Below are 12,333 nucleotides of genomic sequence, written 5' to 3'. Positions count from 1 at the left end.
GAATAAAACATTTATATCCCTCAATATGCTTCCGCAGGTCGGACGGCGAGTTTTTGGAGGCCGTGATGTGGTTCGTTTTCGGCAAACAAAGCAAACATTTAAAACAAAATGAATCTATTCCTTTCAGAAAACTGAAACATGGGTTCATGGGCCATGGGTGTGTCCATTCCCAAGAAGAACCGCCTCCTTCCATTCTGCCATCAACCAATCGTGTTCAAATAACGCTGCTGAGAAATCGCTGAACTTTATTTTATACAGTCTACGGACGTGACGTGACCCTAGTGATTACTGACAGTCTATCTCAGTGTTACATGCAAAAAAAACAATCAGGTTTTAGAAAAGAAAACAAAAAAAAATCCACTTTCAAAGCTACTTCATAGTAACGAGTAATGAGGACCTTGATAGAAATGTAGTGGAGTAAAAAGCATGATATTTGTCTTTCAAATGTAATGAAGTTAAAGTCAAGTTTCCAAAAAAAACCCCCAAAAAACCCACTTAAGTACAGATACTCAAAAAGTTTGAGTACTGTACTTAAGTACATGCACTTTGTTACTGTCCACCTCTGAACATCACCCCAGTGGGAGCGCTAATTTATGACAATTTAGTAACGCTTCCTTGTCCTATGGCGATATTATTGTTACATAAACCCTGCATGCATCAGTATTCGGATTTAACACCAAAGTGGGAAGACGGTTAATTCTGAATAATATATTTGTATTTGGGGGCGGCACGGTGGTGTAGTGGTTAGCGCTCTCGCCTCACAGCAAGAAGGTCCTGGGTTCGAGCCCCGTGGCCGGTGAGGGCCCTTCTGTGTGGAGTTTGCATGTTCTCCCCGTGTCCGCGTGGGTTTCCTCCGGGTGCTCCGGTTTCCCCCACAGTCCAAAGACATGCAGGTTAGGTTAACTGGTGACTCTAAATTGACCGTAGGTGTGAATGTGAGTGTGAATGGTTGTCTGTGTCTATGTGTCAGCCCTGTGATGACCTGGCGACTTGTCCAGGGTGTACCCCGCCTTTCGCCCGTAGTCAGCTGGGATAGGCTCCAGCTTGCCTGCGACCCTGTAGAACAGGATAAAGCGGCTAGAGATAATGAGATGAGATATTTGTATTTGGTTACATTTTTAAAATGACACCTCGATGTACTGGTTCAGGAATCATTTAAGCCACTCCCCTTTCTGAATTGTTACCATAGCTGGTACGCATCATCTTATTTCAATACATTTTATTTCCTAATGTGGGGCGTCCTAACCACGTGTGGTTTGTAAACAGACTAACAGCAGCCAGTTCGGAAAAGTCACGTGAGGTGATGCATGGGTCAGAGGTTGCGACCGTGGAGCCACAGCAAACATGGCGGTTTGCCCAGTTTGAAAGAAGACTCCTAAATTGAGACAAACCCCCTCCCCGACGATTTAAAGGAAGTATCTGACTTCGTCAGAGGCAAAAAACATGGCAGACGAGCCGAGTAACTATCGCTTGCTTCTGTGTTTGAGGCTGCTGGTTTCACTATGTTTGTTGTGATCTCGCTTTTATAATATTATAATGTGGATAAGCTTTGGCTGTTTTCGTACCCAAGTGTAAACATTAGCGTGTGGTGTTTTTCCAGCTCATTCTCCTTCACAGGTATGAGGCAGTGGGCAATACAGCGTGTGATTCAAGTACATAGGGGTTATTCTAACTCCACGGGGTACTATTCATCTTTTTAATACATCAACCTGCATCACTTTGACACAATCCTTGATCACAATGCTGACATCAAAATCTCCTCACCGCCTCGTGAATGGTGCTGCGTCGGTGCCGCTGTTACTATCGTCGTCGTTACTTTCGTTTTTATCGTCGTTGGACATGGCGGAGGTTCGCAGTCTTCTACTTCTCTTGAAGAATTGGCCGTGTTGAAAAAGTCTTCCACGAATTCGAAATAGCGTGGCGTGAGCCATTTCTCCTCTCTGTAGTGACACTGAAACTCCAGCATGGAATCCTCCTGGAAAACAAAACAAAAAATAACCCAGGGGAAAAAAAAAAAAATGGAGCGAGTAGCACAAAAGACACACAAATCTGACAGTGATTGGTGTTTTTAATGGTTTACATTTGGAATCATGCAAACTGGACTCCAGCTTTCAGCTTCTTCACGATTTGCTGGTGAACCGTATTGTATTCATAAAAAGAAGAGACAAAAAATGTTCCTACAACCAAGCTGGAACAAAAACCCAGTTTTACAGCTGAATTTAATATATGAATAATAACACACTGTGCAATGGGGTGTGTCCAGCTTTACTCTCTCACACAGTTCTAAAGGTCACAATTTACATACGGTATCTTGTTTGCCTGCAAGCTTCTTTATCATTACTTTCTTTAAGCTTTGAGAGACATATGGCTGATGCTAACCCTGTTTGAGATGTAGCTGGAATTTCAGGGTTGAACTGAACTGAAGTATTTAATCACGAATGCTCCACAATGCTTCTTCACAGGAGGTTCATGATAGAAGCTGATTTTATGAGCTAAAAGCTGCTGTGGTGGGAAACAGGATTAACCAGTCAGGATCAGGTATCTTCCATTATCTTAATACAGTAACAGTTTCACATCTCATTGACATTTCTATCGCAGCGTTATAAACCCAGTGCAATGGCGCAAGATTGGCGAGCCAGCAAAGGGTTCAAAGATGGTAAAATCATGACTTGGCTTCCTTTATAACCTGATTTGAACTCAGTTGAAAACCTGTGGGCCTTCCATCTGAAAGAGGGAGATTTATAGCCAAGGAAAGCAGGATATTTCACTGTGAACAGCCTGCGGGAATCTCTCTTGATGGCTACAGTTCAATGTGATCACACCCAATTTTAAAACGAACCAACCAAAAAAAAAAGCGACTAAAACAAGTGTTAGATAAGAAATGTGGCTATATTTAACAATTATTCTCTGAAGGCGAAGTGAATATCAGTGAATAATAACTGAAATCGAGTCGTACATGAGCTGATAGCCGACGAGGTGCCACTGAAATTGAGTGGAATAACTGTTTCATTCTATCCACATTCACTGGATTTTGAGAAATGGAGCATTTTTATTTTTTCCAAATTTGATTAAAAAACAAAACAAAAAACCTTTATACAAAACGTCTGACAAAATTATTTCCGCTTAGAATTTAAACAAACTGGCGAAATGACAGGAGCAATTTGCGAAAAATGCGATAATAATAATAATAATAATTGAAAAATAAACAAAAATACGTTTTTACCATCAAATACTTTCATTCCATATTTTGTTGCTTTTTTTTTTTAGAGGTTTTGTTTTCCAAGTTGTTTTTATTTCGTCTTCGGTTGGTTCAGCAACACACTCCGCCATTTTGTTTTTCTCTACTCACAGTATATGAGCTGATATCCTAGTAGTAGAGTAGCCAATCAGAGTGCACATTTGCTCATATCTAGTGAATGTGGATAGAATAATTTACATTTATCTCATTCACATTAAGCAGTTTAGGGTTCAGGTAAGCTTCCCGGTGCAGGGATTTAAAATCACGACCTTCTAATCAGATCAATGTGTATTAATTATTCATTTCACTTCATCTCAACTCAACGTTATTGTCATTCTTCCACGTATACAGAAGAACGAAATGTTGTCCATATCCAGTGAATGTGGATAGAATAATAACCGATATTCACTGAGCTTGAGATGGATAACTGTTTTAGTGTAAATATACAGGTGACCATTAAAAAAAATCATATTAAAAAAAATTATTTCAATCTTCAAAAGGAAATGTAATAACTTTGTGGCGCAGACTTGTGTCACTTATCTACACAGAAAATACTGTGTTTTGAAATCCATAAAATAAATCACAACCCCACCTTCCCTTTGGATAGTTCTAGACTAAACTTTGGAGCATCTTTAGTGCTTTTAGGAACAGCATTTTCTTTCATCATTTGTAATTCTTCCTCACTTACGGTGACGAAGTGATTGGACGCCATTTTGCCAAGTCGCTTGAGGTGATTATCAAGAAATAGTCCGAATTTCTCGACCAATCAGAGCATGATTTTCTATAATCACCTCCATATTTATATTAATGACAAATAAACATATTTTCAAGACTAAAAATTTTTTTGTTCTCTGTTAATCTACGGAATTCATTGTTTTATTTCATCAGTTTATGAAATAAGTTGAAAAAAACTTGAAATTTTTAAAAATGTATTTCCCAGTTGCGTAATAATTGTGCAAACTTCGAAGATACAAATACGTTTTTCTTTATAGAACATATACCATTCCTGTAAGGAATGAATTGGGATCACTTATAATAAACATTTTGCGTCTATTAAAATGTAAAAAATAAAAAGACCACATATTTGCATAATAATTTATATGTATGCAGTGTATAAAAGTTGGATGACTCTTAGATTGGATATCAGGCCATGGCATTACTTTTAAACACCTACTTCTTGGCTATGCCACTGCTACGGTAAGTCTTTCACTCTGTGGCTTATATGAATAAACTTCATAATAAGCGTAGGTCTGTTTATTAGACAGTGAAAGGTGAAGTCCTGCATAGGCAGTGAATAAACAACCCAAAACGTGTAATTACCACCATCTGAGAAGCAGAAAAATCGGTCCTTCTTCAATACTCCAGCAACACCACTGACCTTACCTCACAGACTAGTCAAGATAAAGTCAAGAATGTGCTTGTGGCCAACGTGTAGGATGTTCTCTGCTATGCTAACCTGCAGCGCACTGATAACCTCCTGTGCACATTGAAGATACGAATAAAAACTGCTGCCTGGCATCGATAAAAACAAAATGCAGCTTGCTTACATTTCTTTAACATATGTCGACACACCCGTGCATGACGCACCCACTTTGAGTTGAAACCTTTTTCAGGATTTTACAGAACCAAAATCTCCACAAGATCATTCAGGTTTAAGCCAATAACTGACGAGATGATGATTAATTTTCGATAATAGTGGCTGTGATGATGACGACTCAGGTTTATCCTTTTATTATGTTGACCTTTCTATAGGAACAGCTCGTTCACACAGACTACGATGTTGAACATGTCATAAATACGTGTCTAATTGTTCAAACAGTGAAATTTTCTGGATGCAAGATGTTTATGTAGCATTTATGGAAGGAGTCTCCAGTATCAGCGCTTTGTAACAGTCAGACGTAAGTACAACATAACTCTCCCCTCCCTCATTGCATTTTATTCCTTACTTATATACAGTACAACATCAAAATTTACTTGAAAGCTAGTCGGCCTTTTGATTTCATAAAATCAGTGAAATTTAGTTCCCTCTGAAATGTGGTCATTGTGATATCTCATCTCATTATCTCTAGCCGCTTTATCCTTCTACAGGGTCGCAGGCAAGCTGGAGCCTATCCCAGCTGACTGCGGGCGAAAGGCGGGGTACACCCTGGACAAGTCGCCAGGTCATCACAGGGCTGACACATAGACAACCATTCACACCTACGGTCAATTTAGAGTCACCAGTTAACCTAACCTGCATGTCTTTGGACTGTGGGGGAAACCGGAGCACCCGGCGGAAACCCACGCGGACACGGGGAGAACATGCAAACTCCACACAGAAAGGCCCTCGCCGGCCACGGGGCTCGAACCCAGGACCTTCTTGCTGTGAGGTGACAGCGCTAACCACTACACCACCGTGCTGCCGTCATTGTGATATATGTTTATTTATTTCTGTAATATCTCACAAAATATCAGGCCATTCTGTTCTGTGGCTGGGAAGTTATTTAATTTGAGGGGATTAAAGCAAATCACGTGCATGAAATCACTCGCTTCGCGCAGTCAAGCAGACAGAGGAAGTCCGTGTGTGTGTGTGCGCATGCGCAGGTTTCCCTTTGAGCGTGCACTGACAGTTCCATCATTCCGTCGCTAAACGAACAGCTGATCACACCGAGGTGCTCGCTGAGCGCCGATATTTATTAGTTTGGTCCTGCGTTTCCTTTCCTTCGTATATAACATAACGTCTTTTCTTCTCGCTTTCTTTCCGTTACTGTAGTCGGTCTTTTATGTTTCATTCGCACACTCGTGTCCTCCATTTTTCTCTCCTGTTTCAAATTTGTATCCCACAATGCCTTGAGCGAATGGGGAAAGCCCACCATGTGACGTGATGCATGGTGTATCTTGTATAGGGTCATGGTGAAGCAGGAAAAAATAGCGGAGAATTTACAGCCAAGTGGACATATAAATTCATTAATTGTTCTATTAAAAAAAACTAATAAAATTGGAAGTCTGTGATTTGAATTCAGGAGCTTTTGGTCCACTAAACAAAAATAATTGGGTGTCGGGGAAAATTCTTTTTATGACCTAGACTTGAAAAATCTGAAATGCAGTCTCACTTTAATTGAAAGAGTTTTGCTCATGTTAAATAATTTACACAACAGTGAGAGGTTATAAGAACTTACCAAGCCATGTCCAATGATGTATCGCATTTCTTGTAGCATTTGGACAAACGTTCCTATGTAATCTTTGTTGGAGGAAATATTCCCAAACTTCTGGGCCAGGTCTTTTAAGCTCTCCTCCAAGTGGAATATGTTGAGCTTCACCCAGCACATACCACTCTGAAGGAAAAAAAAAAAAAACAGAAAAAAAAATTCCCATGAGTTCACAGTTTTTATTAGGATGTTGGCAGTGATATGAAAGACTACTACACTGTAGTGATACTATAATGATACGCTAGGACTGGGGATATGACCAAAATATCACATCATGGCATAGTACATGTGCAAAAGTCATGTCAGTCGAAAGATAAATAAATACATAAAAAAACTACTATTTTTCAAAAATTCTGAAAAGCATAAAATAAAAATTTGTAAAATTTTAATTATTTTTAAAACCCCCATCATGATATCTCAGAAAAGTGAGATATCCTCACTCGGTCATATCACCCAGCTCTACAATATGCTCCTATCTTTAACAATTTTTTATAACATATTTAAATTTTTGTTTAGAAATTTTACACAGTCATTTGAGTCTTTTTACAAGTGCATTCACATTCATACAAAAAAAAAAAAAACAGTCTGTAAATGACGTACCACTTCTTTCGGCAAATATTGTACGGTGATCTTGTAGTCTTTCGGAATATTCTGTTTCTAATGGAAACAAAAAAACATGCTGTAAAATTGGCGGTGTGATTTATAATAAGCAGGAAGGAAGTTCTGGAGGTTGAGGGCAGAACACATACACATATCCTCCCCCTGCAAACATACACGGAGTCAGATCTCAAAGTTGAGGTGTTGGAAGCAGGAAAAAAAATGGGCAAGTTGTGATGGCTAGATGACTGGGTCTGAGCATCTCCAAAATGGCACATCGTGTGGGGTGTTCCTGGTATGCAGTGGTTAGTACTGATCAAAAGTAGTCCAAGGATCCAAAGGACAACCGGTGAATGGGTGTTGAAGGCTCATTGATTCGCATAGGGCACAAAAGCTAGCCCATGTGGTCCGATCCTGCAGAAGAGCTACTGTAGCACAAAGTGGTGAAAAAGTTCATGCTGACTAAAACAGAAAGGTGCTGATCAACGAGCCTTTGACATCCATGACCCTGTCGCCAATTCACCGGTTGGATCCTTGGACCACTTTTGGTCAGCAATAACCACTGCATACCAGGAACACCCCACAAGATGTGCCATTTTGGAAATGCTCAGACCCAGTCATCTCACCATCACAATTTGTCAAACTCACTCAGATCCTTACGCTCGCCCATTTTTCCTGCTTCCAACACATCAACTTATTCAAGAACTGACTGTTCTCTTTCTTGTTGTCTAATATATCCCACTCCTCAACAGGTGCCACTGTAATGAGATAACCAATGTTAATCACTTCTTCACCTGTCAGTGATTATAATGTCATGGCTGATCAGTGTACATTATACTCATTCTGCTGGCAGTAACATGAACCATCTGTTAATATTTAGCAAATAGTTCACTAATAGTTTACTTGTTTAGTGTGTTGAAATGTAATAATTTCCTGTCTTGAGAAACAAGACAAGACAAGATGAGAGATAATGCAAAAAGAGACTGTACTATTTGCTTGAAAAGCGTGTTCAACTTCTGGTTTCTAAAAATACTGATTTTAAGATCAAACCTTGTACAAAAGTTTGTACAAAATATAAAGTCTAATCCATTTCTTTTTATATTTTTTGCTACACCTATTCAAAATGGATTGATATTCGGTTTATTTCCTCAGTTATAAAAAGTTCAGTAAATGAAAGTCTGAGTACGTGTGTAAGCACACCACTGTATTGCTCTGGGCATGAAGTTGTGAAAGTCTGTCAGTCTCGCCCACTAGATTTCAAACTTTTCAACTTGAACTTTCTAAGTGCTTTAATTCCTTAAAAACTCCATAGAAGTTTCTGTGATTCATTGCTGCTTTTGTTCTTCCGTCAGCTCCCTGTCTGTCACAAACTCCTGGTTTGAGGCAAAAAAACAAACAAACAAAAAAAAACAGCCCCCCAACAAAAAACAAACAAACAAAAAAAAAACACAACCCGAGCTGTCATGAGCAGACAATACGAAGGCGTTCGCGGCTCTCTCAGAAGCTCGAAAACAGAGCACGCGTACATCCCCCGCAATAAGTAGGCACGTTTTGATGTTTAACTCTTACCAGTAATGAAATTTTCTTGATGTCATCTGTTATGGGATTTCCGATTTCACTGGGATAGGCAGCAACGGTGATGTAAAGCAACAAATGGACACAAGTACGTATCCAAATCTGAAAATGACAAAGAAGAGGATAATTTTAGACAACAGCAACAAAAATGCTAGTTATAACTGTTTTTTTAACATCAGAGTCGACTCGCATTTCTGTCCTGGCCTCTGAAGTATTTCTCATCTCATCTCATCTTATTACCTCTAGCCGCTTTATCCTGTTCTACAGGGTCGCAGGCAAGCTGGAGCCTATCCCAGCTGACTACGGGCGAAAGGCGGGGTACACCCTGGACAAGTCACCAGGTCATCACATTCACACCTACGGTCAATTTAGAGTCACCAGTTAACCTAACCTGCATGTCTTTGGACTGTGGGGGAAACCGGAGCACCCGGAGGAAACCCACGCAGACACGGGGAGAACATGCAAACTCCGCACAGAAAGGCCCTCATCGGCCACGGGGCTCGAACCCGGACCTTCTTGCTGTGAGGCGACAGCGCCAACCACTACAACACCGTGCCGCCCTCCCTCTGAAGTATTTTTTTGGAAAATACATTACATTACAGGCATTTAGCAGACGCTCTTTCTTATCCAGACTGATGTACAACAGACCCCGAGCAGCCTGGAGAGCAGTTGGGGATGAGGTGCCTTGCTCAAGGGCACTTCAGCCATTCCTGCTCCTCCAGGGAATCAAACCAGCAACCTTTTGGTCCCAAAGCTGCTTCTCTAACCATTAGGCCATGGCTTCCTCCATCCAAAGAAATACAGGTGGTTGAGATTTCCTCACAGCAGGTTTTAACTATAATGCTCTTCTGATCACAGCTTGTTACTCGTCATTGCGCAGATTAACTCTTAACCTTGAGATAAAAATCCTTTTCAAACTTCACGAGAGCTTGGCTATGGAGGAAGGTAATGTTGTAGGACTCAAGACCGGTCTTGGTCTTGAGACAACATTTTGAAGGTCTTGGTCATTTTTACTCAGTCTTGTCTCAGTCTCAGATGTAGAGGACTCGGGATTTTATTTCAAGACCGGTCAAGACCACAGTTGTGTGGATTTCACTAAACTGCCTGTGTATTGTCTGATTTATTTGTTAACATTGTTACTGTGATCAGATGTAAAATTTCCTGCTTCAAATGCGACCAATAACGTGACTCATTTGCTAATTTTAAATTTTCATTACTGTTAATGGCTGTCACCCCTCCCCCCTCCCTTCACACACTGTTCTGGTCCTGGTCTTGACTTGACCTCAACCCCTCAAAGCCTTGGTCTTGACTTGATCTCAACTCCCCAAAGCCTTGGTTTTGACTTGATCTCAACCCCCCAAAGCCTTGGTTTTGACTTGATCAACACCTCAAAGTCTTGGTCATGTCTTCATCTCAATGCACTTTGGTCTCGGTCATGACTTGGTCTTGATTTAGGTGGTATCAATGACAACATTAGAGGAAGGGAAAGGGAAGGAGATACATTCACCAAAGCGAGGAGCTTTTACCTGGAGACATCACAAAGTCTATAAAGTCAAGCTTTTAAGTGCCACATCAACACGAGTTCATTTTTATCAATGAAAGAGCCAGACAACAAAATATTTCATTCATTTTGTTTGGTGGGTTTATTCTATCTGGGTAAAAACAAATCCTGGTGTCTATGGACTCAGGAAAAAAACAAAAACTAATCTGTATTTTTGCTTGTGTGGTGATGCCATCAAGCATACCATCACCACCACAAGATAACAATATTCAGACTCAAGACACAACAAATTACACTTTAAACATCACCGTGAAACAACTGAAGCCACAACCATTTGTAGAGAATTTCATTACAAGTAGCTTAAAAATCAAATAATAAGATTAACTTCACTCGTTTTAGCCATTGCTGCAATCACTCCATAATGATAGGGTGCTATAACTTAAAGCTTCTGAAAATTCAGATCAAACAAACAAACAAACAAACAAACAAACAAACAAACAAACAATGAAGTAGCCCATCTCTCTTTTTTTTTTAACCTTGAGATATGGATATAGTGTACATGCAGGGTCGGAGCTAAGGGGTGGCCGGGGGGCGTGGCCACCCCAGGGCACGCCTTGGCCCCGCCCTGGCCACCCCAGGGCTGGACAATAAAATTTATAAAACTGATATGTCCCACGAAATGTTAGTTCCGCCCGCTGGATTTTTGTTCCGCCTATTTGGTTTCTGCAGGGATGCAAATTACCGTAGCACACAAACATTTCGCGCATTCAAGAAGCAGGTGGATGAGCAGGTTGTCGTGACGGTGGTGGTATCAGATAGTCATGCTCTAGAAGGCTCATAGTCATCAGGGATGCAAGTTATTCATCTCTTATACTCTCTTCAAGTTTTCTCACTTTGTAGACATACAGTTACAATTCTGTCCTCAGACAATTCAGAGTTCCAGAAATCTCCAGAGTTTCCAGAAATCTCCACTTTGCCCGGAGTTTTCGAAAGTATCCGTTTTCAGTGACTGAAACCTTCATTTACATGTAAATGCAACCGTATAGATAAATATGCGTCTTTATAGATATCCGGCTACAGTGGGATTTGTGCTGTGTGCACACATCGATAGATACTAGATAGACAGAAAGCAAAACGTCGGTGGGTTTCGATTGTACGACTCAAAAGAGAAAATTACTTCGGCAAGTTAGCTGTCTTTTAGCGTTTGACCATTCTTCTATCCTGTTTTCAAACCAATGGCTTTCACTGACTTGGCCTAGTGAGTTCTGCTCAAGTGTGTTTAGTATGAACTGAACTTTGAACTCCTTCATGCGAGTGAACTTGCACAATAATTGTGTTCAAAAGACGAGGGAGGACTGTGCTTGCAAGCAATGGGTGACAGTAGATTGAACAACTTAGGCTTGCTCAGTGTGGAGTCTAGCTGAGCCTTGGATGAGTTTGTGAATCATTTTGCTCACTCTAACCGCAGAATACAACTTTAAAGTTAATGTTTGTCTGTTACATGAAAATATAGAGATGTTGTGTGTTACTGGTGAGAAATCAAATCTAGCTAATTCAAAATTTCCCGGGGGAGGACCCCCGGAACTCCCCCCCCCTTTATTTAGTCACAGCATGGCCATGCCTTGTATATCCTTGGCCCCCCCTTTGGCCATCCCATGTAAAAAATCCTGGCTACGCCACTGCATTTAGGGTTTATTGACGCACTATAATTCGTTTAAAGCTTTAAAACGGCACACACACACACACACACACACACCTCTCAAGGTAAAACCTGTATAATTATAATTTTTCACATTTTTAAACTTTTCGAATTTCTACTTCAATACTGTGGTTAGAAATCTGTAGATGCCTCATATCTATCTTGTGCATAAACACCTTCAGTAGACCTGAAGCTGGAAATGCATTCTTTGCTATTCTAGCTAACAGTCTTTTAGAACCTTTTGAAGCTGTATCCAATTTCTGATATCAGATCTGTGGTTCCAATGGTGTGTATTTTGGAATGATTTTCTCAAAAATGCTTTCAGAAATAAAGTTTGAGGTGCTAACAACATCCAGGAGTGGAACCTGATGTGCCTCAAGGTTTGACATGCTGTGCATTCGGAGATGCTTTTCTGTTCAGCACGGCTGTACAGAGTGGCTATTGAAGTTACCGTCATATTCCTATCAGCTCTGGACATTCTCCTCGGACATCTCTTATCAACGAGTTTTCAGAGCTGCTCGTTTTTCGCACCGTC

At 40.5% G+C, this 12,333-nt stretch overlaps 1 protein-coding gene across 2 annotated transcripts in view; it reads right to left on the bottom strand.

Moving 5' to 3' along the window:
* kitlga (kit ligand a) overlaps positions 1-12,333 on the bottom strand; it is a 52,262-nt gene that overhangs the window by 12,887 nt on the left and 27,042 nt on the right. For both annotated transcript variants that reach the window (XM_060928417.1, XM_060928416.1), the window contains exons 2-5: positions 8,593-8,700; positions 7,027-7,083; positions 6,397-6,552; positions 1,765-1,975 (exon numbers count right to left, since the gene is read on the bottom strand). In XM_060928417.1, the coding sequence (XP_060784400.1) occupies positions 1,765-1,975; positions 6,397-6,552; positions 7,027-7,083; positions 8,593-8,700 (532 nt within the window). The remainder of the gene's footprint in view (positions 1-1,764; positions 1,976-6,396; positions 6,553-7,026; positions 7,084-8,592; positions 8,701-12,333) is intronic.

Source organism: Neoarius graeffei, chromosome 8 (genome assembly GCF_027579695.1).
Source record: "Neoarius graeffei isolate fNeoGra1 chromosome 8, fNeoGra1.pri, whole genome shotgun sequence".
NCBI classification, from domain to species: Eukaryota; Metazoa; Chordata; class Actinopteri; order Siluriformes; family Ariidae; genus Neoarius; species Neoarius graeffei.
The sequence above is the reverse complement of the archived record's forward strand: the minus strand, read 5'-3'. Positions and strand labels throughout refer to the sequence as shown.